General features: G+C 39.1%; 1 protein-coding gene across 1 annotated transcript in view; it reads right to left on the bottom strand.

Annotated features, from left to right (window-relative positions):
* Positions 1–5,953: 5,953 nt before the first annotated feature.
* Positions 5,954–15,126, bottom strand: part of LOC124796082 — a 101,404-nt gene continuing 92,231 nt past the window's right edge. The window contains exons 6-7 of the mRNA XM_047260168.1: positions 11,358–11,444; positions 5,954–6,081 (exon numbers count right to left, since the gene is read on the bottom strand). Coding sequence (XP_047116124.1) covers positions 5,954–6,081; positions 11,358–11,444 — 215 coding nt within the window. The remainder of the gene's footprint in view (positions 6,082–11,357; positions 11,445–15,126) is intronic.

Here is a 15,126-nt window from a genome sequence, read left to right on the forward strand (position 1 = left end):
GATTGGGCAGGTTTATCCTATCCCATCAGGGGTCAGGCCACCTGTGAAAGCAGCCTTGTCATTTACCAGCTCTGCTTCGACCACTGCACAACTTTTTATATTAATATGACTACCAACCAGCTGTCCACCAGGATGAATGGCCACTGCCAAACTCTGGCCAAGAGCAAAATAGGCCACCTGTGGCGGCAGCTGAAAATAACATGCTTGATGTCAAAGGCTGCTTCACTACCTGATCCATCTGGATCAAACCCTCCACCGGCAACTTTTCTGAACTGCACATCTGGAAGTTAACCTTACAACACATTCTGAGCTCCTGTAATCATCCCAGTGTCAACCTACACCGAACTAGATGACACAGAGGTTAGCACACTGGACTTGCATTCGGGAGGATGATAGTTCAAACCCGCATCTGGCCATTTCAATTTGATTTAGGTTTTCCACGATTTCCTTAAATTGCTTCATGCAAATGCCAGAATGGTTCCTTTGGAAAGGCATGGCTGACTTTCTTTCCCATCCTTCCCTAATCTGAAGGGACCAATGATTTCGCTGTTTGGTCCCCTCACCCAAATCAACCAACCATCAACCTATGGTAACATACCGGCCCCACCCCCTCCACCCAACAGTTTCCACCCCCCTTTGTCCATTATCTCCTCCCCATTCTCATCTTCCACCCTCATTGTTTGCAGCTGTTTGCCAACGCAACCCCCCCCCCCCCCCCCACTCCCCCATCTTTTCCTGCTCCTCTCCTTTTTTGCTCCTTTGTTCCACACCTCCCTGCTCACCAACTCCTTACACTGTGCCTGCTGGCATTCTAGTCCCTGCACATTCCACCAGACAGTGTTCGTCTCACTCCCCACCTGTACACTACTAGCTTTTCCCCTTCCCCCACCCCCTCCAGATTGCTGCTAGCATCCCAAGTGATGTGTCTTTTAATTGTGCCTGTGTACAACTTAACATGGCTCCTTTATGGTAATTAGCAATCTATCTTTTTCCTGCATTGTTGACCTTTTAATTTTTAATGACTTAATTATTCTTTCAATCTCATTTAATGTAACAAGAGGTAAGGATATCTGTATGGTTCTGTTGCTGATAGCTTTCTGTTAATAAGCCATTGCTTCATCTACAAATCCTTTACAGCTTGCCTTATCTGCTGCTGTCAAAAAATGTTTGTTCCATATTTATGCAACCATTTCAGACTGCTTTATAGTATTTTCATCTTGTTTAATTTCTATCTGTGTCATGTTCCGTGCTTTTCTGTCAGTGTTTCACTTTATCACATTCCAAATTATTTTTATTTTGTTTTCTGACATCCAAATTTCAGACTGTATGCACACACTCTTAGATTTATTTATTACCTCCTTTAAGGTGCCACAGTACAGTTTGTAGTTCTGTTGTTTCATTTGGTCATTACAGGCGTTGAGAGAACTATATAGCAACCTCTTTGTTCTGCAGGATGTTTTTATTCCTACAGTGAGCCATGTCATCTTGTCAGTGGTAATATGGCTGTTTCTCATTATTTTTTGGGCAAAGGTAGCTTCAAAGAGAGATGTAAATTCATTTTAATATGTATTATACTTTTTATTTACATCTGTTTCACCGAAAGCTGGACTATCTGTTTCACCGAAAACTGGACTACAGTCTCTCTCTTGAAGGCTGTAGTTGAAATTTTAAGGGTCTCATCATTTACTATCCTAAAAGATTTATGAGAATGTTAAGAACTGTTGCACAGTTTGATGTCAGTGAGTGTAACCATTGACCATCATGGTCAGAAGAGCCACACACACTAATGCTGTTGACTCTTGACTTATCTATAAATATATTGTCAATGAAACAATACGAGAGAAGGAAAGTTGCTACTCACCATATAGCTGAGTCACGATAGGCACAATAAACAGATTCACACAATCATAGCTTTCGGCCATTAAGGCCTTTGTCCGCAGTAGACACACACACACACACACACACACACACACACACACGCACACACACTCTCACGCACGTGCAACTTGCACACACGTCTGCAGTCTGTGTGTGTGTGTGTGTGTGTGTGTGTGTGTGTGTGTGTGTGTGTGTGTGTGTGTATACTGCTAAAATGCTTGCAACTCTTTGATAATTTAAAGCTCATTTGTGAAATAGCCTCACTTACACAGAACTTTGCTTTTCACATATAATATCTGGTGTCTGTAGAACATCATAATCTTCATTGCAGGCCACAGTGTTACAACCACCAGTTAGGATCAAATAATCATTTTTTACTCTTTCAGGGTCATAGTGTGCTATGACTTCTTGAATTTTAGCACTAGGTTTCATGATTCCACAAACCTCAGCAATGCGACAACTGTTTTCTACAGTTTTGGTCATACCTCTCCTGTGACTGACTGCAAAAATATGCACACATTTTGATACAGTTACTCATAACAGAATGTATATTTCTTTCAGAACTCTCATTTATAACTGCTGAAAATTTAGGCTGTAGCATACCAAAAGTCACTTTTTTACAATAAGTTTCACCTTTTGGAACATCAGCTGTAGTCACTTTAATACACTACTTACGCTTCAGTTCTAAGCCAGTTACTACAGTATTGTTATTAGAAGGAAGTACATTAAATTTGTTCACATTCAAATACCCTGTAGGTGATATTTTAGTTCCTAATGCTTTATGTTTGTTGTTTACTGTCTTCCATTCTGATGATTACTTCTCTCTATCCTCTGACAGTTCAGGCTGTCTTTTTCTTTACTTAGGCCACTGATTCCACATCATAAACTTGTGAATTCCCATTTGCACATCACACATGATTCATTTTTAACTGCATCCTTGTAATACATTTTAGCAGTAAAATTGCATACACCTATACTCGCGGCCATCGTGTTTCACTTGTTATAGTTTTAAGTTATTTTTCACCAGTAGCACAGTTTAATAGTCATGGATCTCTCTCCTAGTTAATGTGCAGTAAATTACATTTATTTACATTCACATTCACCTGCCGGCCACAACACCAACTGTTGATCCTCCTTATGTTGTCCTGCATCTCACCTGATTATTGCAGCATTTCAGTCTTCCTGGGGTTGCAATCTTTCTGTTAACATCAGCACTGTCTGCGAAAAGACTCATGGGTGTTTCAAAATTATCAACCAGATCATTTACTGCATAAACAATAACATCAGAAAGCAAAAGTTCTGTAATGCAAACATCTGTTTCTAATTTTTCCAGTTTTAGGAATAACAGCAGCTCACATATATTTGTCTTTAGTTATCTACATAATTTTTCTTTGTGGGTGGGGGGAGTCATCAGTCTTTTGATTGGTTTGACACAGCCCACCACCATTTTCTCTCCTGTGCTTGCTTCTTCATCTCAGAGTAACACCTGCACCCTGCACCCTTAGTTATTTGTTGGATGCAGACCAGTCTCTGTCTTCCCCTACAGTTTTTACCCTCTACAGCTCCCTTTAGTACCATGGATGTTTTTATTAACTGATGTCTTAATACATGTTGTATCATCTTGTCCCTTCTTCTGTTCAGTTCTTTTTTGATATTACTTTCTTCTCCCCATCTTCTGTTGCACCACATCTCAAATGCTTTGATTCTCTTGTGTTCCAGTTTTCCCTTTGTGCATAATTCACTACCAAACAATACTGTGCTCCAAACACATGTTCTCAGAAATTTCTTCCACAAATTATGACTTATGTTTGACGCCAGTAAACTTCTACACTACTGGCCATTAAAATCGCTACACCAAGAAGAAATGCAGATGACAAACGGGTATTCATTGGACAAATATATTATACTAGAACAAACATGTGATTTACATTTTCACGCAATTTGGGTGCATAGATCCAGAGAAATCAGTATCTAGAACAACCACCTCTGGCCCTAATAACGGCCGTACACCTGGGCATTGAGTCAAACAGAGCTTGGATGGCGTGTACAGGTACGGCTGCCCATGCAGCTTCAACACAATACCACAGTTCATCAAGAGTGGTGACTGGCGTATTGTGATGAGCTACTTGCTCAGCCACCATTGACCGGATGTTTTCAATTGGTGAGAGATCTGGAGAATGTGCTGGCCAGGGCAGCAGCCGAACATTTTCTGTATCCAGAAAGCCCATACAGGACCTGCAACATGCAGTCGTGCATTATCCTGCTGAAATGTAGGGTATTGCAAGGATCGAATGAAGGGTAGAGCCACGGGTCATATCACATCTGAAATGTAACGTCCACTGTTCAAAGTGCCGTCAATGCGAACAAGAGGTGACCGAGAAGTGGAACCAATGATACCCCCATACCATCACGCCGGGTGATTCGCCAGTATAGCGATGATGAATACACGCTTCCAATGTACGTTCACCGCGATGTCACCAAACACGGATGCGACCATCATGATGCTGTAAACAGAACCTGGATTCAACCGACAAAAATGAAGTTTTGCCATTCGTGCACCCAGGTTCGTCGTTGAGTACACCATCGCAGGCGGTCCTGTCTGTGATGCAGCGTCAAGGGTAACCGCAGCCATGGTCTCCGAGCTGATAGTCCATGCTGCTGCAAACGTCATCAAACTGTTCGTGAAGATGGTTGTTGTCTTGCAAACGTCTCCATCTGTTGACTCAGGGATCGAGACGTGGCTGCACGATCCGTTACAGCCATGCAGATAAGATTCCTGTCATCTCGACTGCTAGTGATACGAGGCCATTGGGATCCAGCATGGCATTCTTTATTACCCTCCTGATCCCACCGATTCCATATTCTGCTAACAGTCATTGCATCTTGACCAACGCGAGCAGCAATGTCGCGATACGATACACTGCAATCGCGATAGGCTACAATCCGACCTTTATCAAAGTTGGAAATATGATGGTATGCATTTCTCCTCCTTACACGTGACATCACAACAATGTTTCACCAGGCAATGCCGGTCAACTGCTGTTTGTGTTTGAGAAATCGGTTGGAAACTTTCCTCATGTCAGCATGTTTTAGGTGTCGCCACCGGCGCCTACCTTGTGTGAATGCTCTGGAAAGCTAATCATTTGCATATGACAGCATGTTCTTCCTGTAGGTTAAATTTTGCGTCTGTAGCACATCATCTTCTTGGTGTAGCAATTTTAATGGCCAGTAGTGTATTTCTCAGGAATGCCCTTTTTGCTGTGCTAGTCTGGTTTTTATGTCCTCCTTGTTTCATCAGTCGGTGGTTACTTTGCTTCCAAGGTAGCAGAATTCCTTAACTTTGCCTGCTTTGTGATCATCAATTTAAATGTTAAGTTTCCCACTATTCTCATTTCTGCTGCTTATCACTGCTGTCATCTTTTTGTGGTTCACTCTCACTCCATATTCTGTATTCATTATACTGTTCATTCCATTAAACAGTTTGTGTAATTCTTCTTCCCTTTCACTGAAGATAGCAATGTGATCAGCAAATCATATCATTAATATCCTTCTATCCTGAATTTTAATCCCACGCTATAATCTTTCTTTTATTCCCATCATTGCTTCTTCAATGTATGACTGAACAGTTGGGGCGAATGGCTGCCCGGATATTCACTTACGAAGTTCTTAAATTTCTTTTCATCCCAATGCACACACTGAATTTGCTGAGAAGTGTTTTAACCTTCTTTTTTTTTCAGGAATGTTGAAGATTTCAGATTCTGAAAGATCCCAAAATAGATTTACTTTCTGTAGTATAGTTGACACATGTAATAAAAACAAGGGCATTGGCCATAGAATCAAAATCAAAAGAAAAATAATAGTTACCAAATAATGGATGGACATCATTAGGATATTCTTCCAGAGCCAAAATGTCTACTGAAGAAACAGAAGAGGAGTTTAAATTATAGTAACATAATTCAGCTCTCTGGTATTAAAATACATCATGGTAGGGAAAAAAATTATTCAACTCAAGTTTTTATTCAACATTATTTCTTACAAGCACAAGAAACACATTAATTTTATTTCAGTCAAATGCTCATGATGAAATTTTCTGTATTTCTTCCAACTTTGACTGCACTTGTTCAACAAATTCAGGAAATCCTGGGTCAAGTATGCAGGATTTAATGAGAGAGTCAAGGCTTTTGTCTGCTTGTATACCTGAAACTGAAATAAATGCTTTATAATAAAGGTGTTTAGTAATAATGGCTTAAGTTATAAACCGTACTACAAGAGCTAGGAAGGCTTTACTTGCAAACAGCAGTAAATTGCGAACATAAGAAGACAGAGCTGCTCTTTGCAATCTGAAGATATTTTATCTCCAAGAAAAGACAGGAAAATGAATGGTAACCAAAAATACTCAAATGGCCTAGAGACCTCAATAAATATATAACACCAGACATGGGATAGGAATTTCCACAGACCCATAGTGAAGATATGTGAAACTTCTCAGAATTCAGACAAACCACCGTAGATACACACAGAGTATACCATGGTACAGATTTTTAGAAGCTGTAGCAGATAATAGGGCACATTTTCTTATGTATACAAGTAATTTTTAACATTTATAGCTGCCGAATTATGATACTGGCTCCATATTTTCTCCTCCTTCTCCTCCTCCTCCTCTTCCTCCTCCTCCTCCTCTTTTTGCATTGGAAAGAGCCTCTTTGAAGAGGACTGCAATGACATAACATACCTGGAACTTGATTAAACAGTAAGAAGAGAACAGTGTGGCAAATCCTATCCTGCTGTCAGAAGAAGAGGTCCCACAAACTAGTGTCCTGCTACACCAATTGTTAACAAACAAATAAATCAGGTACAGTACACGTGTTTATTATTATGAGTGTCATATCAAGTGCTCAAAATGATGAGTGGTGACATTAAGCATTGATACATGCTATGAAGTGATTGTGGACGGGCAGTACTACACATTGAATTTCATCTGGAATTACTGCACCACCAGCCTATGTTATATGGCATTTAATGTCTTCAGGAGTTGTCAACTATTCCCTAAGTCCAATTAAAAATCTTTGTTATGAAATTGTTGATGATGGGTTTACATTTCTTCATCAGGACAAGCCGACATGTAAATATGTTATTAAGTAGAACAGGAAACAACAGTGCAGAAAACCAGTTCTAAAATAATTGTTATAATCATTAGAAAGATTGTTTAACATTCATATTGTTTTGTTGTAACATTTGTGGCTCTGCTTATCATTCTGATAAAGTCCATGGCATGATGTTCGGGTTCTGGCTCATGAATGTTGGAGGAGGTACTTATTCACTGTTTTCAGAAATCATGGTTTGTTTCCACTTCACATGAGGCAGACAATCAGCTTCATGTTTCAGCATCTTGCACTTTGCTAAAGAGTGTCTTTCACATGACAGTATTATAATCTGTTTTAGATATTAATTCAATTAAAAGTCACAGTTTTAGATTAAAGAGATGTGCATTGCACATATTTAATCCACAGTATTGTACACAACTCTAAAAACATAGACTGTTCTGCCCCAGTTCCATACAAAGACTTGCTTACTCCAGTTCCAAACCAACACTGCTCTACTTGAAAACAAATCAAAGACTGTCTAACACATTTTGTGAGAAACTTGAGCAATATATTTTACAACATGAAAATCTAGATCTCTTCAGAACCAGCAATTAAGCAAATTAAATCTTGCGCACATTTTTCTGCATACTTGAGTTAAAATTTACCAAAAAATATAACTCTGGATATAAACTAATTTTATAGAAGTAAAGTTTACGAGGCACATCACATTGCTAAAATAACAAATAACTTATACTTTCTTCCATGTGACTGATTTTTATAAAAAAATATAACAGTTCTATATTTAATGGATAGTGGAATGTTATGGGAGATTTTCATAATTAAATCTTGCAAAATGTGAAATATGTGCCAGTTATGGTTAAATGAAACAAATAGAATTTGTAGGCTAACTAACTTCTTTAAATTCGGAGATAAAAATGGAGTTCTGGAACACAAAAAAATTAAATTTAAATAATTATTCCTGTACATTTCATTGATCCCATAGGATCTCTTTTTTAGAACATCAGATTTGCAATCCTAGATAAAACGTAGCTAAAAAAAGAATGGAATCACATGTTTGCAGTCAGGATAGATATCATAATCTACTATTAAACAAAGGTCTCTGTAAAACAGATTTGTTATAGCCCCTTGTTTTAATTTTTCCCACAGACAGAAATCCAGAGGTGGTCAGTCTTGTGAGTATGCAGACAATTTGTGCTTCCCAAATGACCGATCTGACAATTCCCCAGACGTTCTGTTAAGAAGCTCTGTAATGATTCATGCAGAAAGAGTGGCATATCTGTTACGTTGGAACCAAATGAAATCCCTAATCTCCAATGGGATGTCTTCGAATAACAGTGGCAGCATACATGTTTGGAACTGTGGATACCTGTGGCTATTTAGAGTCCCGTCAATAAAACAGATCAATAATATGATTCTTCAGAAGTGTGCACCATGTGTTGACATACCAATGTTGTTGTTTATCCACTTCTTTCAGCCATTGTAGGTTTTCAACTGACAAATGGTGCACATTGAAGAGGTTGATTTACCCATGGTTTCTAACTGCTTCACCCATAAAGAAAATTATCCATATAAATGTATTATCACTTTGGTTTTTCCATAGACACCACTGTAATGGATTTTGTAACTTATTTCCATGAAGCACTGAATGGAATGAATTGTGGAAAGCTTGAAATGTGTTGTATTCACAGAACACTCCTTTGGCTGATCCCAATGGCACATTCTAGCCACTTCATAGTGACACGTCGATTGTGTGTTACTGCTCCTCAAACATAAGTTGTTTCTCTCTCACCAGTTGCTGTTCTATGTCATTGGTGTATTTTATTCTTCATGCTGCCAGTTATTGAAAAAAAAACAATATTTGCAAAGACCAATCATGAGGATTTGTTGTGAACAGGATACCTTTCAGCATATGACCACTTCATTGTTCTAACAGTTTGCAGACATTGACCATAAATGGAAACAATATCCACTTTTTTTCAACTGTCACATACTTCGCAAAAATCTAAATAGCCTTACAAGGCAATTGTCTGATCACAACAACAGGGCAGAGAGAGATGGGCTTCAAGCATATAGTTTACCAGACAACCATATCTGAATGATACATTTGCTTACATGTGGTATGGTAGTGCAGACGCCTGTGTGACCTACTCTCTAGACAGCAGGACAATGATTTGTGGCACTGTAATAATACTTTAGTCTTGACAAACAGTGTTTACAGCATTTTCAGAGCATCTAAAAAAAAACATAGCATACTTGAAAAACAAGGCAATGACACTGAATAAAATACAAGCAAGTAGAATACAATGTGAACATATCAGAACTTAACACCCACCCAAATTATATTGATACAAGTATCTCATTAAAGTCATTTTCATAAAGCATGGGGGCAACCTGGTCGGAACGTACTCCTGACGGTGTAAGGAAAGCAGCCCACCAAATGGCACTAATGTACATGGCTGTTCTACTCGTAATGCACAAGGAAATGGCATTACAAAAGCAATTTAAAATTTTACTAATCCAGACAGTTAATGCGCAATGTAAATTCAGTGTCTTATTTACGTATTTTATGTTTTATTTTTGTTTAAAGTATGGATGACATGACTTGAAGCTAACATCTGTTATATGATTTTTGTGTGCAATTTTCATACCAGGTGGCACTGACCTACAATGACAGCCATTGTGTGTGTGCTTGTGCACATATGTGTATGCATATTGCAGCTCAAAAAAGGATTTGTCCAAAAGCTAACAAAGTTTACAGTTTTGGTTTTTAGCCTTTTGAACAAACAATGACTCTACTATTTGGTGAATTGTTACCTTTATTTCTATATTATTTAATAAAGGATTAAATTATTAAATTTAGAAAGTAATAAATTTACCAACAGTAGAGACATTAAAATACATGTATGTACTGTTTCATACACAGTCCAGCCACATTAATATTACCACCACCTATGTTCAATGTCCATGTGCAATAACCACTCACTGACGGCAGGTGGCAGCACCAGCAGTGGAGGGTATATAAAGTGTGCCTGAGGGGGAGAGGTGGGACATAGAAAAATGTTACAGTCATTGGCATAATGCGGAAACAGAGCAATTTATCTGACATCCAAAAGGGCATGATAATTGGCTTTTGGGCCAAGGGTGGAAGCATTTCTGCAGTGCCTAAATTTCTAAATTTTTTGTATGGTGCCATGGTTAAAGTATACTGTGCATGACAAAATGATGCTATTCAAACTGATACTGAAGCAATTTAGCACACCAAGGGCCATAGATGATAGGAGTGAATGGCAGCTGCAGAGATGTGTACAAGTGGTTAGACATGCAACTGGTTAGCTACTGTCTGCCCAGGCAAACCAAAGTTCAGCAAACATTGCTGCAACAGGCACCTGGTTCATGCACCATGCTGACTGCTGTTAATCGGTGATGAAAGTTGGAATTTGCACACCAATACTGCAACTGATGGACACCGCTGCGTACAGTGTGAAACATCTCAAAATAAGCACCCTGCAACAATCATCAGAAGGGTTTATGCCAGAGGAGGGAGCGTTCTAGTCTGGGGTATGTTTGTGAGGCAATCAATAGGTGATCTCATCATTCTGGAGGGCATAATGATCAACACAAGTATGTATCTATCCTTGGGGACCTTGTCCGGTCCTACATGCAGTTACTTTTTCTTCTGCACGATGGCATCTACCAGCAGGACAATGGAATGTGTCAGATACCTCATAGTGTATATGCATGGTTCAAAGAGCATCAATAAGTTCATCATACTTCCCCTAGTTTAAAACCTATTGAGAATGTGTGGGACCATCTCGATTGGGCTGTTCGTGCCATGGATCCTCATCTGAGAAACCTAGGGCAGTTGGCCATGGCACTGGAGTCGCTGTGGCTCCATGTCCATTTTGGTGTCTTCCAGAACCTCATTGTCTCTCTTCCTGCATGTCTTGCAGCAGCCTGCACAGCAGAAGGTGGTTATTCAGGTTTTTGACAGATGCTCACATTAATGTGACTGGGCAGTCTATCATCTTGGCAATAATGCCTATGTTAAATATCACAGTTAAGACCACTATATAACTGCTATAAGCACAATTTGTTGACAGTTCCAGTACCAGAAGTCAAAGGTTTCTTGTTCAAGGTCAAGCAATCAATAGTCATACTTGACAGTAAATCACAATGGAATGGTGGTTAATATGTTAATAATGTCTTCAGATGTGTCATGAACAGTACATTGCACTTCTAAAGTAGTGTAAGAAACTACTATTCTCAACCTGTGAATGAAAATGTCCAATCAGACTGCAAGGAGTCAAAAGACAGTGCTAAAATGAAACTAGAATGATTATCTTGTTATGAGTAACTATGTTTACGATTTATTACCTGGTACCAGAGGTCTCTCAATAGAATTTGCCTTTAGTATATACTCATACAACTCTGTTACCTGAAGAGTTTCTTGTTTAGCTGTACCTGCAACAAAAGCACAGTGCACATCTACACAGCAATTTTTTTTTTTTTAAGTGGAAAAAATGCAAAGCATTTTGTTTCATAGCTGAAATTCCAACAGAAGATTTTATGTGAAATAAAAGGAAAATGGCATTCATCTCTTGTGCAACTGACATGTTTAAATACTCCCTTGGGCAATTGATATGTTTAAATAGAGATTTATGAATTTAACAATGAAAATAATCAATTATTGATAATATAATATAAAGGGATAGACAAGAAACCTACTCACCATGCAGTGGCAGGGGAGCATGTACACAAAAGGATTTAACTTTTACAATCTTTCGAAGTCAGTGTCTCCTCCTTCTGGCAGAACAGTTGAAGGGAAGGAAGAGGGGTGAAGAAAAAGGCCTGGAGAGGTTTAGGGAAAGGGGTATTGTTCAGAAAAATCACCGAGAGTCTTGGATTAGGGGAGACTTACCAGACGGGATCAGAAGCAAAGACTGATTGTTGAGGATTGCACCAATGAGATCTGAAAACCTGAGAGCTTAGAGGTGGAAGACAGGGTAATATGCAAGACAGAGATTACTGCTAAAACATCATGCATGAGCTAATAAGAGTGAAAAAGCTAATTGCATTGTATGTAACAGAGGTGGGAGGGAGGACGACAAAAAATAGACAAGTCATAAAATAAAAGATGAAGAAAACTGAAACGGAGTGAAGAAAGGAGTAGTGAATGTGAATAAATGCTGAGACAGTAGGAATGAACATAAATTAAGATCAGGTGGGTGGTGAGAACCAAGGACATGTTGTAGTGCTAGTCCCCACCTGCGGAGTTCTGAGAAACTGGTGTCTGAGGGAAGAATCCAAATGGCACGTGTGGTGAAACAGGCACCGAGGTTGTGACAGTCATGTTGCACAGCATGCTCTGCAACAAGGTATTGTGTATTGCCTGTATACACCCTCCACCTATGCTCATTCATCCTGCTGATAACTGAATGGTAGTCATGCCTCTTCTGCCACAAGAAGGAGCCACTGGCTCCAAAAGCTTGTAAAAGTTAAATCCAATCTGGCCTTAATTTACATGAAGTCCTTCCATCTCAGCATTTATTCATAGTAATTACTCCTTTCTTCACTCCATTTTAGTTTTTTATATCTTTCATTTTCTGACTTATCTGTTTTTCTCCGTCCCCCCTCCCAACTCTGTTACATGCAATGCACTTAGCTTTTCACTCTTATTAATTTGTGCAAATGTTTTAGTAGTAATCTCTGTCTTGCATATTACCCTTTCTTCCACCTTTAAGCTGTCAGGTTTTCGAATCCCATCCGGTGCAGTCCTAACAATCAGTCTTTCCTTCTGATTCCCTCCGGCAAGTCTCCCCTGACCCGGGACTCTGGGTGAATTTTCTGAACAGTACCCCTTTGCCTAAACCTCTCCAGTCCTTTTCCTTCGCCCCTCTTCCTTCAGGTCTTCTGCCAGAAGAAGGAGCCACTGGCTCTGAAAGCTTGTAAAAGTTAAATCCTGTTGTGTGTATGTTCCCCTGCCGCCACGTGGTGAGTAGATTTCTTATCTATCCATTTTGATTTATGAATTTAGTTATTTAAAAGAAGATGTATTATCATTTATTGTCATTATGTATCAAAAATTACTGACTGGAATTAAAATGATTACTTAGGTGTCCCAGCTTATTACCATGAGAAATCTTGGAGGAAGTAGTACTGCAATATGTTGTTGTTGCCTTCTGTCTGAAGATTGGTTTAATGAAGCTCTCTCCACACTACTCCATCCTGTGCAAGCCTCTTCATCTCTGAATAAATACTGCATCAAACATCTATTTGAACTGCTTACTGTATTCATCTCCCTCTCTCTTTCTCTCCCCTTCCCTCCCCCACAAATCGCTCAAATACTAAATTGGTGATCTCTGGATGTCTCGGAATGTGTCCTATCTATCGACCCCTTCTTCTAGTCAAGTTGTGCCATAAATTTTTTTATCCCCAATTCTATTCAGTACCTAATCACTAGTTATGTGATCTACCCATCAGCATTCTTCTGTAGCACCACATTTCAAAAGTTTCTATTCTCTTAATGTCTGAGTTGTTTATTGTCCACATTTCTCTTCCACACAAGGCTATACTTCAGACAAATATCTCCAGAAAAGACTTACTAACACTTAAATCTACATTCAGTGTTAGAAAATTTTTTTTTCTCCCGAAATGCTTTTCTTGTCATTGTCAGTCTGCATTTTATATCCTCTCTATTTCATCCATTATTTGTCATTTAGCTGCACAAATAGAAAAACTCATCTGCTACTTTAAATGTTTAATTTCCTACTCTGATTCTCTTATCATCACCTGTTTTAGTTTGACTACATTCCACTATTCTTGTTTAGCTTTTGTTGGTGTTCATCTTATATTCTTCTTTCAAGAAATTGTCCTTTCCACTCAACTGCTCTTCCAAGTCCTTTGCTGTCTCTGACAGAATTACATTGTCATCTGAAAACCTCAAAGTTGTAAGTTTTTCCCCCTGAACTTTAATACTTTCTTCAAATTTTTCTTTCGTTTCCTTTACTTTTTATCTACTCATGGACTAAGGCCCAAAGTTTTACTTCTATGTAGATTCTACAAGTTGTGGTATCATCTAAAAGAGGCGAGTAATTGAATTGGGTTTGCTCATTCAATAGTAGGTGTGGGAACATACACATCTGGTGTTTTTTCTCCACTAACTGGCTGAGTTTTGCCCCCTTTTTCTCTATGCATAAGACTTCTGCTTCTATCATGTATTTGTGATTTTTGTTAAGGCAATGTTCCGCGAAGGGTGAATGAGGCTTCTTCAATCCCCAGCTTCTACGATGTTCTTTAAGCCTGGTGCAGATTGACACTTCCAGCATCTGTTTAGCTTTGTAATTTTTTGGTTCAATTATGTAAACTATGTAAATTGTTGCAGTTATGTAATGTAGAGATTTGTATGGCTTCTGACTCAAATATACAGGGTGTTACAAAAAGGTACAGCCAAACTTTCGGGAAACATTCCTCATACACAAATAAAGAAAAGATGTTATGTGGACATGTGTCCGCAAACGCTTAATTTCCATGTTAGAGCTCATTTTAGTTTCGTCAGTATGTACTGTACTTTCTCGATTCACCGCCAGTTGGCCCAATTGAAGGAAGGTAATGTTGAACATGTGCCTTTACAAGTACGACACAAAATGTGGTTCATGCACGATGGAGCTCCTGCACATTTCAGTCGAAGTGTTTGCACGCTTCTCAACAACAGATTCGGTGAGCGATGGATTGGTAGAGGCGACCAATTCCGTGGCCTCCACGCTCTCCTGACCTCAACCCTCTTGACTTTCATTTATGGGGGCATTTGAAAGCTCTTGTCTACGCAACCCCAGTACCAAATGTAGAGACTCTTTGTGCTCGTATTGTGGATGGTTGTGATACAATACGCCATTCTCCAGGGCTGCATCAGCACATCAGGGATTCCATGCGACAGAGGGTGGATGCATGTATCCTCGCTAACGGAGGACATTTTGAACATTTCCTGTAACAAAGTGTTTGAAGTCACGCTGGTACGTTCTGTTGCCGTGTGTTTCCATTCCATGATTAATGTGATTTGAAGAGAAGTAATAAAATGAGCTCTAACATGGAAAGTAAGCGTTTCTGGACACATGTCCACATACCATATTTTCTTTCTTTGTGTGCG

Source organism: Schistocerca piceifrons, chromosome 4 (assembly GCF_021461385.2).
Source record: "Schistocerca piceifrons isolate TAMUIC-IGC-003096 chromosome 4, iqSchPice1.1, whole genome shotgun sequence".
NCBI lineage: Eukaryota > Metazoa > Arthropoda > Insecta > Orthoptera > Acrididae > Schistocerca > Schistocerca piceifrons.